We start from the raw sequence: 18,631 nt of genomic DNA, 5'->3' as shown, positions 1-18,631 counted from the left end.
ATAAGATTGTAATGTATATTAAAATATATTTTTTATTTTACAATCATAATATTTCACAATATTACTTTTCCCCTGTATTTTTGATCAAATAAATGCAGCCTTGATGAGCAGAAGAAACTCCTGTACAAAACATTACAAATCGTTCTGATTCCAAATTTTTCAATGGTAGTGTAATTAAGAAATATTTACATGCATATGTTTATTCATATTCATGTATGATTTAAAACATATATATAAATATATTTTTTATACTCTTATTTGTGATGCAATTAATCCCGGTTAATCGATTTGACCCCCCCCCCCCTCCAAAAAAAACCCATTATTTATGTGTGTATATTATGCATAATATATATATATTCTTTTTTCATCATTACGAAAAATAAATCTTTAACCTAAGTAGCTTAACTCCATAAAAACCGGATCAAAATTTTCTTGTATTTATTAAACAATTGAAACACATAAATGAAATATGAATACATTGGGTAATGAAACAGGGTATAGCAAAAACAATGAATAGGCAAACACAGCCATTCCAAACAAAGGCTTTGGAATGCATATATGCTTTATGAATAAAATAAAACCAATATACGGTATAAAACTAGTGTTCTCAAACATTTTTGGTCCATGAAAGCAGTAGTTGTGAAACACTACACAGGAAATATGCTAATAATTGCATGCAGTCCAAAAGCCAGCAAGAGCTAATGCAGCATGCATTCATTTCCCATCTCCTTTTCTCATGTGGTCGGAAAAAATATGCATGCCGAATGAATAGATAAATAAATCAAGGGCCCTTCAGGGTCAATCACACTAGAGGGCAGAGTAAAAAGGAAGTTGATTTGTGTTCGAGGTGCGCACTTCTGCCCTTAGGCTGGTTTAGGGTGAGAGTATTAACAGTATGCTCGTAAATCCAGGACAGTGTGACTGTTTATCACAGTGAGCGTGTAGAGACATTTTTCCCAGGTGTGTGCTTCCATGGTGACAGCCTGATGCATCACATGCTCTCAGAGGCGCGTGTGGAGCCAATTTGCAGCCACATAAGATATGCAGATGATTGCTGCAAGAGACAGACAGGAATCTGCACGTCTTTAAACGTACCTTTAGTTACCGGCTATTCACCCCAAGGATGCCCTTGAACTCCTTGTGGGATTCTGAGAAAACATCTTTACCGGCAGAAATCAAAATCCAGTTTCAACAGGTTGAGGGCGTATCTTGAGGGTAAGCCGTAGTGGGACAGTTTACAAAAGGGATGGACAATTTTTGGACCAAAAAAGCTGGAAGTTCAAAGGTTGATGCCAAGGTGAATGTTCATAGTACTGTCAAACGGAAAACAAGTCCTTCTCATAGTAGGCAGAAAGTACATTGTCATTTTGTCTGAGGTGCACAACTCTATGGGTGATGTCATTCTTCCACTTAAGCTGAAACATTCTGAAAATTCTGGCTCATTAGAATAATATATTCCCGCCTGAAATTATTTGGTTGTTTATCAATATATGATGATAACAAGAGCAAAAACGGGCATTGAAAGTAAATAATGGAATTCATTCATGAAACACAATCGAAATGAATCACTGGTAAATCTGTTCTTACAAACACGGTCATTTCACATTCAATGTGATCCAGTAATTGAAATACAAACACCTGCAATTACTTAGTAGGCCTAATCATTTATCAATACATGATTAATGCTAATTAAAAAAGCATAAAGGGGCAGTGCAAGTAAACTCTGGGATTCATTCATGAAACCAAAGCAAAATGAATCACTGGTAAAACTGTACAGAAATAGTTATTACACATTCCATATGATGGAACAACTGAAGTAAGATTGCATGAAATTATTTGGTAATCATTTATCAATATTTGATTAATTAAAAGCATAAAAAGGGGGCATTGAAGTAAACACTGGGATTCATTCATGAAACACAATGAGAATGAATCGTTTGTGTAGAGTAATTGGTCATTTCACTTTTAATTTGATTTAACCACTGATTAAAACGATTCTGATCTGGATTCATGAATGATGTCCATTAGGAATGATGAGTAAACAATCATTTGTCTAAATAACTTCAAAATATTAATGGATCATTTGCAGCCAATATATTATCCAATTTATGATGATATTACAAAGTATAAATGTGTGCATTCAAACTATGATTTTACTTCCACTTTATGTGCTCAATTTTTTCTTTTCTTTTAGATCTTTCACTAAAACACTTTCTTTCCCCCTTGGGTCACCAAGTCAAGCAGAACTCATTATTTTGATCACTTTTAGCTCAGCTCAGCTGCATTTAGTAATTTACACAGGGCTGTCACTCAAAATTATGAAATTCACACATTTTTATGCATGAGCCGCCTCTAAATGAGTTTGCTATAACATAAAGGACATTCGAGGTGCCTCGTTATCACAGGACCAGAGATGATGTTCCTGGTTGTCCATCACTGAAATGATCTGGAGTGTATCTAAAATACTAGATCTACAAGTACACAAGACATAACAAAAATAACAGACAGGACACGGCAAACAGACAATGAGAGAAGAATTTTGACCGGAACAAGAAATTATTACTATGATTACGAAACACATTTTTAGATCCTAATTATACTAACTGCATAAACAGTTGTCAAAAAAAAAAAAACAATCTGATTGACTTTGTCCTAATTAATCTTATATCTAATTGCAAACGTGATTGCAGTTGCTGCAGGAGTGTCTCTCCAGCTCACAGTAATTCTGTTAATGTAAGCAATCTATCAGAGCCTCGGTCACTAATTAACGTTTTAGGATTGCTTTATAAAGGCATTCATTTTATTAGTGTTAAACAATTCAAGGCATTAATGGAAAGAAACTGATGGTGAAAGAGGCTTATGGTATTAAATTAGTTACGACTGATTATTTTTAAAAGTTTGAAATATGATGTAGCATTTGGAAGACAATTCAATGTCACAACATATCAGGTCTCATTCATGAGAAGCACATGCAGAATTAAGTTGTGTGCAAACTGTTCATGAAAACCATTAATTGTTGAATATAATTGCACTGGACAATTTATGCAAGAATGGTTTACAAACGTGAGTGGAAATATTCAATTAAATGCAAACAGTTCTTTGAATGTATGACACAGAAATTAGTTCTGCTCATGTATTGCGGGCAAATATGTTTGCTAGATTTGAATGCAAGTCTGATTAATCCCTCTATATTTTTGCTAAAGTAAAATGCAAGCACACAGAGTTGCCAAAAACTTCCAGGGACACATAGATACACTGACAAAGACGAACAAAACCAATAAAGCTAAAATGACCTGCTCGTGGAACGGCAAAGTGAGTTTGTATCAGTTAATATCAGAATCTTTCTCAGAAAATGCATCTAAAAATTACAGGTCTGAAAATTCTGATACACTTTAGAAAGCGTCATGATGTGGACAATGGTGCAAACATACCAATTTCTAAAGCTGCAATGCTGGAAGAACAAAAACGCTGTGAAAATCTGAAAGGTTAGGCACTGAAAAACAAGTGGAATGGACTGGAAAATGAGCTGGCGATGTCAAACCCTGATTGGTTAGAGTTCTTCATAGTTTCCGCCCTCACTGTTTCCTGGTCCGTCTCCACCCACCAGGAAGGCCTCAAGAGCGTCCACAGTTCCTGCTTTCTTGGTTCTTGATGATTTCTTCTTCTTCTTTTCTTTCTCGTCTCCTGTTCCCATGTCATCTTTTTCCTTTTTCTTGTGTTTGTTTCGTTTCTTGCTGCTTTTCTCATCCTCCTAGAACAAAAACAAAATTTGTCCCTTTTGTTTAATTACATGTAAAGACAGTTTGTGCACAAGCAACAAAATCTGATGGCATAAAAAAAGTTTTAGTCAGTACAGGCTTTATGATCGCTGATACAGATACTGAGAATGTTAACTATTTAATGATAATGATGCAAAATTAAGACTTTCCTCAATCGTATAAATTTAGCTGTATTTGACATTGGTTGAATTCAATTCATTGTTCTGCTTTCCATAAATAACGACACTTTATTGTCTTCTGTAAAGCTGCTTTAATCAACCAAATGTGTTATTTCCTAAAGGAAGAATATTACAACTCTGAAATGGTTTTCTTTTTCTGTTTATTATCTGTAAATTGCTTTGAAACAAGTTGTATATAAGCACTACACAAGTAAACAAGATCCGACTAAATGTGCCACAAATATCAATAAACAAACTGGACACTATCAGATGACAAGCTTGCTGGTAGATTTTGGAAGTGGCACACATTACTGATGCTGCAAACATTAAAATATTTGCAGGATTAATTGCCTTGGATGATATATCAGTCACAATCAATCACTAATATGGTTAGGTTTTAAGTAACCATATTTTAGGTTTTAGGTTAGTTTTAATATGGTTAGGTTTTTTCTGTATCTTACCTCTTTGCTTTTCTTTTTCTTCTTTTTCTTGTCCTTTGTGGAGTGTCTGCTTTCATTATCTGCAAGATAAAACACACTTGGAAATGCGTCACATTCAGAAAGCATTTTTCTTCATATTCGTCAACACTTGAAAGCAATGAAGTTGCAGTGCTCTGTGACAGCATAACCTGTGTTAGTCTCACCCAGACCAAATATGCACCAATGTTTTCAAAGATCTACTAAAAGTAATCTTTTTTTCATTTTAAGAGTTAATTAAATTGACACTTAAATTAACCATCAAAAAGTAGGACAGATTTAAATGACCGATTAAATAATGTAATCTTGACTTATCTTGTAATAATAATAATAATAATAATAATAATATATATATATATTAGGGGTGTAACGGTTCACAAAATTCACGGTTCGGTTCGATACGATACACTGGTGTCACGGTTCTGTACGGTTCGGTACGTTTTAGATACAGCAAAAAGAAAAAATTGGAAGATAAATTTCCTTGATTTTTAAAAATGTTTTATTTATTAAAACTAACAAAGTATGTTTTTTTTTTTTTTACATTGAACAATGATGGAGCTATTCTTTACCCATCTTCTATGGTGTTTTCTTAGCAGCATACTGTATAAAACAAAAACAGCTCCTTATAAACAAAAAAAAAATGAAAATGTTATATTAGTTATGAACAAATACAAAGATGTAACTTTTTATATGGAACTCTATAACTCTTTATATTGAGTGTGTTTTTACTCAATTGGTCCTCTATAGGGCTTATGTTTTTTGGAACAAAGCAGGAATTACGGTCTGTCTGAAATGGGCTCGTGAAGGAATATTGTAACGGGGCTCAATTACATTAAGCATGTTCTTAAAACCTATGTTTTCCACTTAACACCAAACGCGAATAGAGCGTCTGGCGCGAATGATTTCAATGTTAAGTCAATGCAAAGGCGCGTTTACGCGCGTCTGGAGGTCTCGCGGCACGAAAGACGCGAATTCGCCTCATTCGCGCGTCTAGTTCGCGCGAATGACGCGAATTGACGCGCGAATAGAGCGCTTTGCGCAAAAAGAGCGCTTTGCGCGAAACGTGCGTTATCGCGAATGGTGCTTTTTGTGCATTTAGCATTTGACGCGAATTCGCGTCTGCCGCCCGAGTTGAAAAAATTGAACTTTGGCGTCAATTCGCGCCGCGTTAACCAATCAGGAGCCTGCTAGAAGTCACTCATTCAACAGTATGTTCCTGCAGCCTCCGGTTGTGCAGGAATACCCTTCTCCACTCATTCAACAAGGAGGAACGACTGATGTTGTCAGTGAGCAGTCAACCGGAGCTCACTCAGTACGCGCTGAAGGCTCGTTGCAAAATGGCCAATGCGTTTAACAGACCAGAAATAGAAGATCCTCCAATAACCAACAGGTCTGGTGTTTGGGTGCACTTTGGATTCCCTGTAAGCTATAATGGTGATGATAGAATGAATGGTAAATAGTAAGGTCTCATATCCGCGGCTATAACGTAAATGTAGCCTACCAATCGCCGTGGTGATGTCTTTTGCCCTGTTGAATCCGTTGGAAATGTCTGTCTAAATGCTGCGGGGATAGTTTGTTGCGAGTATGTTTCTCCTTTTTTTCGTCTTTTCCCAGATACTGACACACTAAGGTGATGTCGGCGTAAATGAGTTGACATGTTTCAAGTATTCCCGCTGGTGTTTTTTTTTTTTTTTTTGTATTCCCGCTGGTGTACCCTAGATGCGACATATCGTTGTTTTTTTTATCCACCACTCTCTTGCCATCACCATTATAGCTTACAGGGAATCCAAAGTGCACCCAAACACCAGACCTGTTGGTTATTGGAGGATCTTCTATTTCTGGTCTGTTAAACGCATTGGCCATTTTACAATGCGCCTTCAGCGCATAACGTTACTGAGTGAGCGAGCGCCTGACTGAGTAGCCTAACATAAACACATAAGTTGGTGTTTTTTTCTTCTTCGGGGGTGTCAGGGGCGTTGCCTGTTACGTCGTTTGGGTTATTGGGCTACCTTGTTGAACGCATATTATATTTCACAATTTTTTTTTATTTTCCAAATATAATTAATTAGTCCAACGAACCGTTCGGTCCATAATGCGCATATATATATATTAGGGGTGTAACGATACGCGTATTCGTATTGAACCGTTCGGTACGAGGCTTTCGGTTCGATATATTAGGGGTGTAACGATACGCGTATTCGTATTGAACCGTTCGGTACGAGGTTTCGGTTCGGTACGCGGTACGCATTATGGACCGAACGGTTCGTTGGACTAATTAATTATATTTGGAAAATAAAATTTTTTTTGAAATATAATGATATGCGTTCAACAAGTTAGCCCAATAACCCAAACGACGTAACAGGCAATGCCCCTGACACCCCCGAAGAATAAAAAAACACCAACTTATATGTTTATGTTAGGCTACTCAGTCAGGTGCTCGCTCACTCAGTAATACACGCTGAAGGCTCGTTGCAAAATGGCCAATGCGTTTAACTTACAGGGAATCCAAAGTGCACCCAAACACCAGACCTGTTGGTTATTGGAGGATCTTCTATTTCTGGTCTGTTAAACGCATTAGCCATTTTGCAACGAGCCTTCAGCGTGTACTGAGTGAGCGAGCGGGGCCTTTCACACAGGACGCGGTATGCGCGGCGCTATAAAACCCATTCATCTCAATGGCTTGCTCCGCGCAAGGACGTTTTGTTGCTGCGTCGACCAAAGCGCAAGCGCAGCGGTGCGCATCATTTGCGTGCTTACGCGCACGCCGCGGTCAAAGTTCAAAATAGTTCAACTTTTGCCGCTGCGCTCTGTGACGATTACCAGCGCGACCAATAGGATCCAAAACAAGCACGGAAATCAAAATGAATGAATGGCTAGTACAGTACTGTGTGTGTCAGAATTTCCTGAGCTGTACGATACAAGTTTGAGGTAGTATAGGGACATCGTCAGGAAAGCTGTGTCATGGAGACATTTCTCCATTCAAGGAACAACAGACTATGATAGAGCTCCCGCTAAAAGTTTTTAAAACTCCGCCTACGCCATAGCGCAGCGCAAATCGCGTTGTATCTGAAGGGCAACGCTGAACCCAGCGGCAAGCACCGCGCATACCGCGTCCTGTGTGAAAGGCCCATTACTCTGTAGTGGAAAACGTAGGTTTTAAGAACATGCTTAATGTAATTGAGCCCCGTTACAATATTCCTTCACGAGCCCATTTCAGACAGACCGTAATTCCTGCTTTGTTCCAAAAAACATAAGCCCTATAGAGGACCAATTGAGTAAAAACACACTCAATATAAAGAGTTATAGAGTTCCATATAAAAAGTTACATCTTTGTATTTGTTCATAACTACTACAATAATATAACATTTTCATTTTTTTTTTATAAGGAGCTGTTTTTGTTTTATACAGTATGCTGCTAAGAAAACACTATAGAAGATGGGTAAAGAATAGCTCCATCATTGTTCAATGTAAAAAAAAAAAAACATTTTATAAAAATCAAGGAAATTTATCTGCCAATTTTTTCTTTTTGCTGTATCTAAAACGTACCGAACCGTACCGAACCGTGACACCAGTGTATCGTATCGAACCGAACCGTGAATTTTGTGAACCGTTACACCCCTAATATATATATATATATATATATATATATATATATATATATATATATATATATATATATATATAAAATTCACATATATATATATATATATATATATATATATATATATCCATTCCCCTTTGGCTAAAGAAAGATAAGGGCGTGAATCCTCTTTAGTTTTGATCAGTATTGGTTTGATCAGCAAGTCATTTACTGAATGTTACCTTCCTGGTCTTCACTGCTGTCTTTACTATTATGTGTCATCTCTTCAAATCCTAGGCCGAACAGGTCAATGTTGCAGTTGAGGGTCTTAAATGAGGGGGCAACAGGTTTGGGGGGCTCCGGGAGTCCAGCTAGCACAAACCCATCATCTGACCGGTCAGATAAGTCATCTCGTGCAGAAAAAGTGCCCTGCAGAAAACAGACAAAGCAGAAAAGATAAGAGACTGAATGGCATTTATCTGGTGGCAAAGTACTCATTTAATATCTAGACACATTAGATGATTTTTATTTCTCTGAAACAACATTTGTGATAGATTTAAGTGTATTTCAGTCAAGGTTGTTATCGTTAACTAAATTTAAATCTAAAAACTAAAACATTTTAACTTTTTTTTCCGATTTAGGCTAAAACTTTTACTAAGATTAAAATGAAAACAGAAAATGTAAACAAAAATCTAATTTGACATACTAAAATAACACTGATTAAGTGTGGAATAGCAGGCCATGGCTCGAGATTTAATTCGCTGATTGGTTACTCTTAAGCAACTTATTATCAAGAGCCTAAAACTGTTTTTCAACCTTCTTGATATTAGGTACGTCAAGCTCTTCGCTCTCAAATTCAGGGTCGTCCATGACAAGTGAAATGATCTGATGAGCAACTGGAGCCTCTTGGTCTGAATCGGAGTTGGCCTCGACGGCGCCTCCTGTCTTCAGGCCTTGTCGCTGCACTGTAGGTCCTGCTGGGGTTTTCAGGCTTTGGGGTCTCTCAGCTGGCTTTGGCTTGGTTTGCAGCTGTTTGACAGAGTTCACCGTAGATCTAGAGTTGAAAGTCATATTCCACAGAAATATGAGGTGCTTTCTGAGCAAATAACATCCTGACTCCAAATAATTATTCATCAGAGATCTAGCCTTCTGTTCATCTATATATCTATACATACATCTATCCATCTGTCTGTCTCTCCATCAGTCCTTCTATCCGTCCAGCCATGTATCCATCTATCAATCACTTTAATCCGTGATTTATCTGTCAATTTATCCAACTATCTATCTATCCATCCATCCATCCATCCATCCTTCAATCCGTCTCTACATTTGTCAGTGTCTATCCATCCATCCTTCCCTCCATCCATCCTTTCCTCCATCCTTCCATCTATCCTTCAATCCGCCTCTCCATTTGTCAGTCTTTCCATCCATCCCTCCATCCATCCTTCCCTCTATCTATCCTTCAATCCATCTCTCCATTTGTCAGTCTATCCATCCATCCATTCATCCCTCCCTCCCTCCATCCATCCATCCATCCATCCATCCATCCCTCCCTCCCTCTATCCTTCAATCCATCTCTCCATTTGTCAGTCCAACCATCCATCCATTCATCCCTCCATCCATCCCTCCCTCTATCTATACTTCAATCCATCTCTCCATTTGTCAGTCTATCCATACCTGCATTCATCCCCCCATATCCATCCATCCCTCCATTTGTCAGTCTATCCATCCATCCATCCATCCATCCATCCATCAATCCCTCTATCTATGCTTCAATCCATCTCTCCATTTGTCAGTCTATCCATCCATCCATCCCTCCATCCATGGAAATCACTTGTGCCAAGTAGCATTAATTGAAAACAATAATATCATCAAGAAATGAAAACAGGTTTTGCCTTCATTAAGAGTGATTTAATTAAAGTAAATTAGACAAGTCTCTCTGCTGATGGAATCATTTCTATTTCGGAAGCTCATCAACCGTGAGGGAAATTAATTAAAAACGCACAACAGATCTTCAGGAAATTCTGGTCAGGTCTCAGCACGTCTGCATCTCACTGAAGTCTATCTGTTAAATGTATGACGCATTTGACACATCTGCAGGCGGTTCTTACCCCTTTGAGTTTGACCCCGAGCCGATGCCTTTGTGCTGGGCAGCAGAGGGCAGAGATGAATCTTCCTCCTCATCATCACTGGTGAGTGTGACGCCTATGCTCGGCACCGCCGCTTTAACAGCAAGATGGGACAGCACTCTGTCATCCGGATCTAAATCATCCTGGAAGCCAGAGACCAGAGGATTTCCCCGTCCCTCTCCATCACTGAGGAAAACACAGGAGAGGTCTCAGGAGTTTAACATGTGACCAAAATTAAACTCACTTTCTTAATAAATCCCCCTGCTCTTTTTGTGATCAATGCATCAGTCCTTATTTTAAATAAAGATGTTTGTTGCCATAAATGTTTGCCTCTTTTTCACTGTTCCTCAAAATTCACTACCTTCTTCATCTCTTATAAACAACAGAACCATAAACATTCAGAGACAGAAAAATCACGTTGATCTGAGGAAATAAAAAAATCCCATTTGTAATCCTTTTACACAGTTTGTTTATGAGCTGCTGAGATGACTACAGTAATACTCAGACAAGCTATGTTTTTTGCTTTTAGAAACAAACTATTCGTTATCACAGCTTACCTATCACTGTCCAGGATGGGAGCTGATGCTGGAGGTTTTTTCTTTGATTTAACGGCTGCTGTTCCACCATCTTCCAGAAAGGTCCGGTCCAGGCCCACCTCCGGCACAAAGTCATCCACACACTGCACATTTCCAGAGGACTTTGGGTCTTCAGAACCTGCAGTTTCTAATGAAGATAAAAGACCTTAAAGGTTTTAAAACTAATGCGTGTAATAAGCTAAATGCTTTTCTAGCTACATGGCAACAGGTCAGGTGTGCATTTTAACCAAATGCAAGTTGAGTGAAATCATATTAATGTATTGTGTAGTAATGGTAAGAGGCACAAATTTGTGCAAATATTTGACCATTATGGTATTTTCCTGTTATTATATTAAACTTTTATTATTAATTATTAAAATATGGTTACTATAAATGTAATGTTATTAGGTAAATCTGTAATTACACCTAAGGTATAAAAAGTAATGTATTTCATGAATTTTAGATTATTTTAATTGCATGATTTAACATGATCGCAAAGATCAGATATATATACCAGAAACATACTTGACCATTACAGAATTGTCATGTTCTAAAATTATATTCAATTTTTTTGTTAAATATTATAATTATTCTGAAAAAAAAAAAAAAAGTTAATATAAACAGAACATAATTTCCTAAATCTGGCACTACACCTCAAGCATAAAAAAATAAAATAATAATAATATTAAAAAAAAAAAAAAAAATATATATATATATATATATATATATATATATATATGTATGTATAAAACATTCAGCAGTACAACATTCAGAAGAAGTAATTTCAATAATACTACAAACTCAAAAAAAAGAGTTAAATATCGTTTTTGTGCTAAAATTTCACCAAAACACATAAAATGCAGTATGGAAATTAATATATGATTATATCTATACTTCTCATGCTAAAATCCAAATAAAACCAAATAGAAACTGATAAAACATACCATCTGTGATGCTGATTAAATTATTAATGAGTATTTATGATATTGTGGCATCTTTAATGCCAGTTTAGACATTTGGCAAACTGGATCCAGCATTCCCCAGAACAAGGGAGCTTTTGTGAAACCACACAAAATTAAGAAAGCAAAATATATGCATATAATATATATATATATATGTATGTGTTGACAGGAAGTGCATTAGTGTTCTCCTGATTGGCCCCATCCCCCAGGATCTGCAATGCAGCAGTAAATGCACTGGTGCAGAGCTGCGCATGTGTTTGTCAGTCCACAGGTCGCTGTAATGACTGCAGTGGCGGCTCCAGTGTTGCCTGATAATGTCTCGGTGGTATTCAGTATATGAGGCAATGAATGTAGTCTCTGGAAGACAGCCCCTCTTTACTACAGTTCATATAGTCACATTAGCAAACCTACACACACACACGTCAGGTTTACTATCCCTGTTGGGACTCTCCACAGATGTAATGGCTCTTCTACTGTACAAACTGTATATCATATCCCTGTACACTAAACCTTCCCCTCACAGAAAACATTCAGCATTTTCACATTCTCAAAAAAAGCCTCCTTCTGTATGATTTATAAGCTAGTTTCCTCATGGGGAATTAGGTCCCAACGGGGACACGAGTCCCCATGAGTCAGTGTGTATTCAGATTTTAAGTCCCCACTGGGATAGAAAAACACACACAGATCTAAAAACACACTAGAGCAAGTGTGTAAGTTAAAGGTTTTATAGCATAATTTTTATTTAGCTAAAAAGCTCCAGAATTAAGCAAACTCTACTGACGTTGTTTTGACTTCTGTTCCAGGGTTGTCATTGTTAATTAAAACTAAAACCAGAAAGTATATTTATTTCTTGAAATAAAATAAAATGAATAAAAAAACCTAAGCTTTTTTTTTTTTAATCAAGCATTATTTCTCATTTTCATGTACTAATTAAAAGGTAATAAAAACTTTATACACATAATAAAATAGGCCAACACAATTACTTATTACTTTAAATAAAATAAAATAAAAATGAAAACAGAAAATATAAAAAAAAAAAACCAAGTCAAAATATTACAGGTTTCTGCAGATTTTATGGAGGTCATATTATGACTTTAAGAAAAAGAAATTTAATGGAACACGATACATCCGTATGGTCTCTAAAAATAAATCTCTTGAATAAGCTCCATTACCTCCTATTTCATTTTACACAAAAAAAAAATTATACGAATAAATTCTTTAAAAAAAAAAAGAAGAAGAATTTTATGATTAAAACGAACAAATATCTGCCAGTGGATTCAGGAAAAAAACCCACCTTAATTCAAAGGGAAAACAAGTTTTCATATCCCACTGGCAGATATTTGTTCTTGTTTCAAGCATAAACTACTTAATTTTGTTAAATTTTTCGGAAAACAAGACTACATATCTTCAATTTGCTTTTCAAGTAAATGCATCTTGATTTAAAGACCTGAATATGTGAAGGGGTGAATTAAGGATTTTTAAGATCTGCAGAAAACCTGTATATAAAAAAAGAAAAACTCCAATAATATATCAATGATCTCTATAATAACACTGTTGTATACTGACCAGGTTTGTCCGGTGATGGCTCTGCAATGGATGATCCGAACAGGCGTGAGATGAAGCCTCGTTTCTGGGCAGGTGCGGGCACCGGTGCTGTGTGCGAATGCTCCAGGGTTTGTGATGGTGTCTGGGGTACATGGGTGGCTGTGGTCTGGGCGGGAGGGTGTGGTATAGATGGAGGTGGTGGAGGAGCGGATTGGGTCTGGAGCGGGACAGGGACCTGTGGGGTACTGGGGCTGGAGTTACTGGGAGAGGCAGCACCGGGCAGCACCACAGGGGACTGGGAGCCCGAGGATGGGCTCTGGCCATTAGAGGGAGCCGGAGAGCCGTAAGCTTTGCGTGACTCCATCATCTCAAGAAATCTGGAAAAACAGTCAAATTGTGAAATCCAGAAAATGATGGTCAGATGAAATTCCTGTTTAAGTGGACAGCTCTTGGCCAGAGTAAAAAACTAAATCTACTTGACTGTAATTTCAAAGTCCCAGTGGCAATATAGTGCAACATAATCCTGAGCCTGTATGATGTTCTATAGCAAGGGTTCCCAAAACATTTTTCAGCCATAACCCTTATATGTCAAATATTTACTTGAGGTACCCCCTTAATATTTCAGTAATTTACCAACACATTAATATGAATTATTAGTATTATATACACAATATTAAATATGTTTATATAGATACAGTGGCATGCGAAAGTTTTGGGAACCCCTTGCAGAATCTGTGAAAATGTGAATAATTTTAACAAAATAAGAGAGATCATATTAAATGCATGTTATTTTTTATTTTGTACTGTCCTGAGTAAGATATTTTACATAAAAGATGTTTGCATATAGTCCACAATACAAAAAAATTGCTGAAATTATTAAAATAACCCCATTCAAAAGTTTGGGAACCCTTGGTTCTTAATACTGTGTGCTGTTACCTGAGGATCCACGACTGTCTTTCTGTTTTGTGATGGTTGTGCATGAGTCCCTTGTTTGTTCTGAACAGTTAAACTGAGAAGTGTTCTTCAGAAAAATCTTTAAGGTCCTGCAGATTCTTCAGTTTATTTTTAAACTCTTTCCAGCAGTGACTGTATGATTTTGAGATACATATGAGGACAATTGAGGGACTCAAACACAACTATTAATAAAGGTTCAGACGTTCACTGATGCTCCAGAAGGAAACACGATGCATTAAGAGCTAGGGGGGGGAAACTTTTGGAATTTGAAGATCAAGGTAAATTGTATTTAATTTGTGTTCCAGGAAACATATAAGTATCTTCTGTTGCTTACGAAGGGCAGAACTAAATGGAAAAAAATATATTTCAACAAAATAAGAAAAATTTGGACATCTTCATAGTGTTCAAAAGTTTTCACCCCCTCTAAATGTATCTTGCTTCCTTCTGGAGCATCAGTGAACGTTTGACCGTTTTTTAATAGCTGTGTTTGAGTCCCTCAGTTGTCCTCAGTGTGAAAACATGCATCTCAAAATCATACAGTCACTGCTGGAAAACTGAAGAATTTGCGGTACCTGAATAATTTTTCTGAAGAACAGTTCTCAGTTTAACTGTTCAGAACAAACAAGGGACAACTTCAGCAATAGCAACAATAATTATTTTTATTATTATTTTAAAATAGAATTAATATTAATAATGTAATTTTTTTATTATATTAATGAAAAAAAAAGACTGAAAGATATAGCCACTGTAGATTACAATTGCTCTGTAAAATAAAATAAAATAATATAATAGACAATATTTTACACTACAAGTTACAATACTAACATTTATGTATTTACATTCACCATGGTCAAATCTTCAATAACTGTAGCGTTTAACATTTCAAAGCGTCAAGCTTTTTTTGCTGGAATACTGGTAAAATGCTGTACATTTCTTTTCAAAAAAATGTTGAAAATGATCTGAACGTGTAAATAAAATTAACCTAGTGCATGTTGCATTTGACGGTATCACTCCGAAACATACAGCACAACACAATGCAGACTTATTTAAATGAATAGCAGCCTTTAATTTGAGTGTTTACGAATGTCACTTATTTTGATTCATTGTGCAGACCCATTTAATTCTTTTTTTGAATTAATTAATAATTAGCTCTTAATCAACTCACAAACCCCAAGCAGTTTGGGAAACGCTGCTCTACAGCATCTGAAATATATTGCATATTGGTGTGTGTACATGAGGTTCACACTCACATGTCATAGTTCTGGTCCTCAGTCTCCTGCTGAACACTGAGCTCTTCTAACGTGGCATCGATGTCAAGCTGATTTGTCTCCAGTTGCCGTAACAGAGTCTCCCTCTGCACACACAAACACGCCACATCAAACATACTGTCAACTCAAGGGACATCAACACTGACCTCATTTTTACTTCTTTCATTTTTATTTCTAAATTAGGAGGAGGACTAGAAATTAATGGGTAGAGAAATATGCAAAACTTCAAGCCTGCAGCTCAACTTTTTCTGAAATACACAGACTTACCAATTACCCAGGATGCACATAAGTGATGCGCATGTACGACCTAAATAAAAAAATGCGCTGGGTAAATAAGTTCAGAACACTAATTTGTGCATGGACACGGTTGCCAGCTGTTGCACAATCACTAATTACGATAAAAAATATCATGGTATTTTCAAATGTTATTTATTCCTCTTATTATTTATTATTAGTAGTATTATTATTTTATAACAGGTTGAAGGTCCAAACTGCAGTTTCAGAGCAGCTTCAAAGGGCTCGACACGATCCATGCCGAGGAATAAGGATCTTATCAACAAAACCAATCTTTAATTTAAAAAAAATTAAAGAAAAAACTTTTATATACTTTAACCACAAATGCTCAACTAGCTTGACTTCAGGAATGAGGTAGTCACGTAAGAAAGGCCACCAGGACGTAGGTGGAAGTAGCAACCCAGTGTTTACAAAGTGAGCATGCAAGTAAGTCAAATGCCCTTCACAAAAAAAAAAAAAAGGAAACCAACATTGGTAGACAATTTTGAAGTTGGAGGAGAAAATGAGATGATTACATAATGCGTGAATTTGCAGAAGAGCATCACAGAGCTAGTGCAAGACAAGCATTTGTGGTTAAAAAGTATTTAAATGTTTATTTATTTTTTGGATATTAAAGATTGGTTTTGCTAGATAAGATCCTTCTTCCTTGGGTGGGATCGGGTCCTTTGCGGGTCCGCACTGAAACTGCAATTTGTCCATTATATGGAGAAAAATCCTGGATGTTTTCCTCAAAAAACGTCATTTCTTTTGGGACTGAAGACAGAAAGACATGGACATTTTGGATGACATGGTGGGTGAGTAAATTTTTATTCTGGGAGTAAACTAAACCTTTAAGTGGACAGAACTGATACTCGGGGTTAGAAGTTTGTTTAAAGTCATGCAAGTTAGAAGTGGCCTTTAAACTTTGACTGAAAAAGATAGCAAATAGAGGAAAACAGATCTCGGCACAGCACTGAAAGTTTCATGAGATTGACATGCTGTGCTCGACGGACTGATTCTGAGCAGCGGGATTTGCAACACGTTAACTGCACCAAGTCTGAACAACTTAGTCAGGTTGGTCTACTAACAACACTATTCACAGATAATAAAGACTAGAAGATCTAAACAGTGTCCAACAGACAAAAGATTCATAAATGGACTTGTTAAATAACCCAAACAGAACCCCTTGAAAACATCCTGATATGGTATTGCATACTTTTATGATCTATAGAGGTTGCATCTGTATTTATGATCTTGTGTGGGTGGTTAATTGAACTAGACTAGGTAAGTTAATTTCTCTAACAGGATCAATGAAATACATTAAACTGAAACCAGTCCTCCAACCTACTGACTGTGGAGTAACCTCAGGAAGAGCCTGAGACGCTGACACATAAGACTCAGCCGTCGCCACTAATCCCTAGGCTAATTTCAACCTACCTTATTAATTAATGCCATTCAGCCAGTCTCAAGAGACGCATGACGAGAATACAAATAAAGTAAAAACTTTAACTCTACTGCTAAAATAGGGGTGCTCAAGAAGTGCTCTCAAGAAGGGCTTACTATAGGTTTCCCATAACTTCTGACCCATTCATTTCCATTTTTCTAACATTTGTGATTAACATCGGTGTTGTTATTGGTAACAAACTAAATGTAATACTAAACCTATTTAAATAATTTTAATATTAGAAATTAGAAATATTAGATGTAAAACTTTAAGTACTAAACATTTTCAAATTCTAATTTAAAAATAAAAACTAAATAGAAATATTCAAAAACCTAAAAAACAAATGACAAAATTACTAAAACATTACATTAAAATTGTTAAGTTAAAATGAAAACCGAAAATATGAATATAAAAGCTTATTTAAAATATTAATAAATACTATAATAATATACAAATAATGCTAAAAAAAAAACACTTGTTTAATTTCCTTTAAATTAATTATCTCATAGATATCAATTACAAGCTACTGGAATATTTTAGTGCAATGCATATCTTAAAAAAAAAAAAAAAAAAAAAAAAAAGTATTTTTGATGGAGTTTTCAATGATAGACTTGAAAGATTTCATTAATTTTTGTGATTTTTCCAGGTCAGAAAATCGCAATTTAAAACTGTTTGATATTTCTAGGTTTTCAATGACCGTGGGAACTACTGTGAGTTCAAAAATCCTAATTATGACATGTGAATTCAAGAGATTTTGCTCAGAATAAAAAATAAATAAAAATGCATGCATTAGGGAAATTTCGTATTTCTCTCTTTTTTTACTTCCTAACAAAAGACAGAAGCACTTCAGTACTAGTGCAAAAAAATTAAATAAATAAAATGATAAAACAAACAACATACAATAAAAAAAAATGCCACTATTTTCCCCAAACCGTGCATGGATACAAATATATAGGTTTACACAGGCATCTTAAGAATACTTGGGTGACACTCGTACTATTCTTTCATAATGCTTTGAAAAAAAAAAAAAAGTGAATTTTAATGCACTGTGAACTACAGTAGATGTGTTAGAGCAAGAAGACGGATAAAAATCAAATACCCATGTAAGATATGTGAAGATTCCACTTGAAATTATTCTAAAACTAGATAAAAATTGACCTGAGAGCAAACATTCATCACTGACTTTGAGAGTTTCCTCTGACCTGCAGCTGCAGGAACGGGATGTTGAAGAAGCGATGGAGGTATTTGAGACCAAAGCCGTTTTTCATGGAGGACTCAGCATAGTGGATGTAGGAGGAGCCTGGAGGTCTACAATGAAAAAGGATTATGGGATTAGGGAAAAGTTGACTGATAAGTGACATATACATTATTCAAAAAAAGTTTTTTTTTTTTTTGTGTGTAGGTAATACATAAAAGACAGATCTTTCCAGTATTTATTAAAAAGCTTGTTACTTCTGTTGCTTGATTCATTAGCATAAACTGCTGAAT

At 36.1% G+C, this 18,631-nt stretch overlaps 1 protein-coding gene across 3 annotated transcripts in view; it reads right to left on the bottom strand.

The window, feature by feature from the left end:
• Positions 1-421: 421 nt before the first annotated feature.
• The window catches only part of LOC132140052 (rab-like protein 6), a 31,768-nt gene continuing 13,558 nt past the window's right edge, over positions 422-18,631 (bottom strand). For 2 of the 3 annotated variants that reach the window (XM_059548835.1, XM_059548834.1), the window contains exons 8-16: positions 18,346-18,451; positions 15,409-15,512; positions 13,226-13,581; positions 10,680-10,845; positions 10,105-10,308; positions 8,810-9,047; positions 8,236-8,422; positions 4,399-4,457; positions 422-3,751 (exon numbers count right to left, since the gene is read on the bottom strand). In XM_059548835.1, the coding sequence (XP_059404818.1) occupies positions 3,551-3,751; positions 4,399-4,457; positions 8,236-8,422; positions 8,810-9,047; positions 10,105-10,308; positions 10,680-10,845; positions 13,226-13,581; positions 15,409-15,512; positions 18,346-18,451 (1,621 nt within the window). In that variant the 3' untranslated portion in view covers positions 422-3,550. The remainder of the gene's footprint in view (positions 3,752-4,398; positions 4,458-8,235; positions 8,423-8,809; positions 9,048-10,104; positions 10,309-10,679; positions 10,846-13,225; positions 13,582-15,408; positions 15,513-18,345; positions 18,452-18,631) is intronic. The other variant, XM_059548833.1, reaches the window with a different exon arrangement.

This window comes from Carassius carassius, chromosome 4 (assembly GCF_963082965.1).
Source record: "Carassius carassius chromosome 4, fCarCar2.1, whole genome shotgun sequence".
Lineage (NCBI taxonomy): Eukaryota > Metazoa > Chordata > Actinopteri > Cypriniformes > Cyprinidae > Carassius > Carassius carassius.
This window is presented reverse-complemented; position numbering and strand designations above follow the sequence as displayed.